Source organism: Triticum aestivum, chromosome 7B (genome assembly GCF_018294505.1).
Source record: "Triticum aestivum cultivar Chinese Spring chromosome 7B, IWGSC CS RefSeq v2.1, whole genome shotgun sequence".
In the NCBI taxonomy this organism is placed as follows: domain Eukaryota; kingdom Viridiplantae; phylum Streptophyta; class Magnoliopsida; order Poales; family Poaceae; genus Triticum; species Triticum aestivum.
In genome coordinates this window covers 466274691-466277783 of record NC_057813.1, presented here as the reverse complement: position 1 = coordinate 466277783, position 3093 = coordinate 466274691, and the positions used below count along the sequence as shown (strand labels likewise).

General features: G+C 45.7%; 1 protein-coding gene across 1 annotated transcript in view; it reads right to left on the bottom strand.

Moving 5' to 3' along the window:
* Window positions 1-2506, bottom strand: part of LOC123156353 (pheophytinase, chloroplastic) — a 5542-nt gene extending 3036 nt beyond the window's left edge. The window contains exons 1-3 of the mRNA XM_044574484.1: window positions 2177-2506; window positions 1048-1720; window positions 68-294 (exon numbers count right to left, since the gene is read on the bottom strand). Coding sequence (XP_044430419.1) covers window positions 68-294; window positions 1048-1692 — 872 coding nt within the window. The 5' untranslated portion in view covers window positions 1693-1720; window positions 2177-2506. The remainder of the gene's footprint in view (window positions 1-67; window positions 295-1047; window positions 1721-2176) is intronic.
* Window positions 2507-3093: the final 587 nt, after the last annotated feature.

Below are 3093 nucleotides of genomic sequence, written 5' to 3'. Positions count from 1 at the left end.
ATCCCATAAAAAACTACTCACTGAAAAAATGTCTATGTTCTGAAACATAATAAGTAGTAACACATACACTGTTTCAGTAAGTTTCCTCACAACTGATGGAAGAGGAAATGTCCCAGCCCATGGAAAAATCTTTGACAAACGAGGAGATCTTGCAGGATTGGGAAGGAAACCCCAAAATGGCGTTGCGTTAAGCAATGTGACCCCCTTTACAAGGTGTGGGCTGGATGCAGCTAAATATAGAGCAACAAAACCTCCAAGAGAGTTTCCCACGATATAAACTGGCTCACCGATAACCTGCAAGAGGGTTATAAACCTAGAATAAGATAAATGAGACATAAATCCAACAGCTGAAGAGTGTCACCGAACTGGCTGTGAATAGGAAGATTCTAAATAGTATGAAAACAAATAAAAAATTGTATGATTGGCATAACAGTCCTGGGAGACGCATTAACATTTACAACTAGCAAAGTTGAACCTGTACCACATAGATCAGTTATATTCCCAGGACCTTTCTTAATCGTATGACGAAAAACCAAGAAACATTCACCAAACAGGATGTGTTAACGATACATCATTTTGCTTTCATCAAGAATTAGTGAGCACCAAAGAAGATTTTCTTTTTTTTAAAAGGAGGGTAACCCCGGCCTCTGCATCATTGCGATGCACACAGCCATCAAGCACCAAAGAACACCAAAGAAGATGATTACATTGTGTTCCAACTGGGAGATTCGCAAGTAAGCAAGAACTCAATTGTGCAACTATGACGAGTTTGAATATACATGATATTTGTGATTCTTGACCAGCCGACCATAACAACATTTTCACAAGTCTATGTATAGATGTATACTACTAAGAAAATACCACTTGGTGATCTAACAACAACCACTCATGATGAAGGTAAAATAGCTAACTTGCTCCGTAAAAAAGCTAACTTGCTAATTATCGCAGGACTTCCAGAGAGTGCAAAGCACAAGAAGATTTGTTAACGTGAAAGACATATTAGCAAAAACAATACTGGATGAAACAACAAATTTTCCAAAATGGTACCTCTTCAATGAAGTGCTGGACCTGGTCACGCCACAAGTCTACAGAGTACACCAATTCATCTGCCCATGGTTGTGAATCTTGTCCAAAACCCCAATATGATTCCTCATCCTCCTCCGCCATGGCCTTAGGAGCGGGATCTTCACACGCCAATGACATTCCCTGTCCCAGAAAATCCATCGTCCACACCTTGTAATCACGGCCAAGATCCATCAATTGCTTCTCAAAATGGAACGTGCCCACCCCAAAACCTGGTAGAAAAAGCACTGCTGGCGCCTTGCTATTCTTGGTGCCAGACTTCTCGTAGTATACCGTCAGCTTCGGCTTCCACTCCCACAAACCAGTGCTGATTTGAGAACTGTCTGGCCCTTCTGGCAGACCAGGAATGGACACTTTCTCGATCTGGCCTACCTTCTTGGAGATGCCCTGGAGGGCAGCATCGACATCGCTTACATCGAAGCTGCGGCTGACATGCAGCTTTCCTGAATCACCAGGATTTGAAGCTCTCCCAACACAGAGAACTGCGCTTTTTCTTGGCCGAGCAAACTTGGTATGCCGCAGACCAAGACCAGTGCCCAGAGACCTCCGAGCACTGGTAGGTGTTTGATGAAATGCCAAGCAAGAGTGACTGGAAGAAACCACTTCCATGGCCGCTTCAGTAGCTAGCACACTGGTTCTGCAACAACAGAGGAGCGAACAAAATTTACAGAGTTGCGCAGGAATGAAGAATTCCACAGGCTATATGGGATGAGGATATGGTCGGAGAAATGAAAGCAACACTTTTGCCGTCATTTATGAGAGATCCAGTGGAGTTAAGCTAAAAAAGGATCCGAAACAACACTTCGATTCAGCAGTTAACAACTTAACTGAATCCGACTCTGACGAATGACCAATTTTATGCTAATTACTCTGACAAAAGGCAGCACCAGATTGGTACCATTTTCTTACGCGAAAATGATACTGAACTATGAACAAGCAGGGGCGGACCTAGCGTTAGCCATGGGAATTCAGTTGAACTCAAATTTTATTTCGTTTAAGCATGACTTGGACTGGATGGCTCACGTGAAAAAAGGAAGAACACCAGAACAAAACACTGTAAAAAAAACAGTCGGAGCAAGTTAGGGTTCCTCACCGGCAAAAGGAGTCGGTCCAGCTCCGGTTGGATCTCCGCGCCACGGGAGCACAGTAGAGCGGAGGAGGAAGAACACCTTCCAGTTCCAGGTAGCGTGCTTCGGCGCGCGAGGCGTGTTCGGCGAAAGACGGAACAGATGTACTACCAGTAAGTGGCGAGGACCGACGGGGGGTGGTTTTGATCTGGAAGGCCTTGGTGCACCATCAAATTCTTGCGTTCAGATCACTCCTACCGAACCCATTTTGCGTCCGGGTAACTCCTACCTCCGCTTGTCTTCTTCCCCCTCTCCACATCCCGCTCCTGGCTCTGAAGCTTCCAACCCCGTCTCCCTCGACCACTCGTTCCTCCCACTCTCCACGGAGATACCCCACCAACCCGTCGGAATATCTGGTGGACGGCACGGGGTGGAGCCACCTGTCTTGTACCGGAGGTTTTGCCGCACATAATCATGCACGTGTTCTTCACACAACATTCACACCCACACATATGATTCCACGGTCAATACTACTACTAGTTGTATCTCGGCATCTAAAAAGCAGAGTATACGGAAAGAAAATCTTACAATCTATACATCCACACAGATGATTCCACAGTCAATGGTGTATCTCCGACATCTAAAAAACGAGTATCCGAGAAAAAAATATCTTACGCGCATGCCTGGATGCCGTTCGCCAGGAACAGCATAGCAAGAGAAGGGGATGGTGGTGGCAGTTTTTACCGCGTTTAGGGGGGCAGGGTTCCGGTTTTTAGAAACTGCCATGCCACTTCCTTCCTTGAAGGGTTTCTTGGGGGCTTTGTGAAAACTGACATTCATCTGATGGAGATCGTATGGCTCAGAGGTGGTTCGTCAGGATGCTCCCCCTAATGAACGGCAAGCAGATAACATTCCCTTACAATTTATACATGGTGTGCCTGCT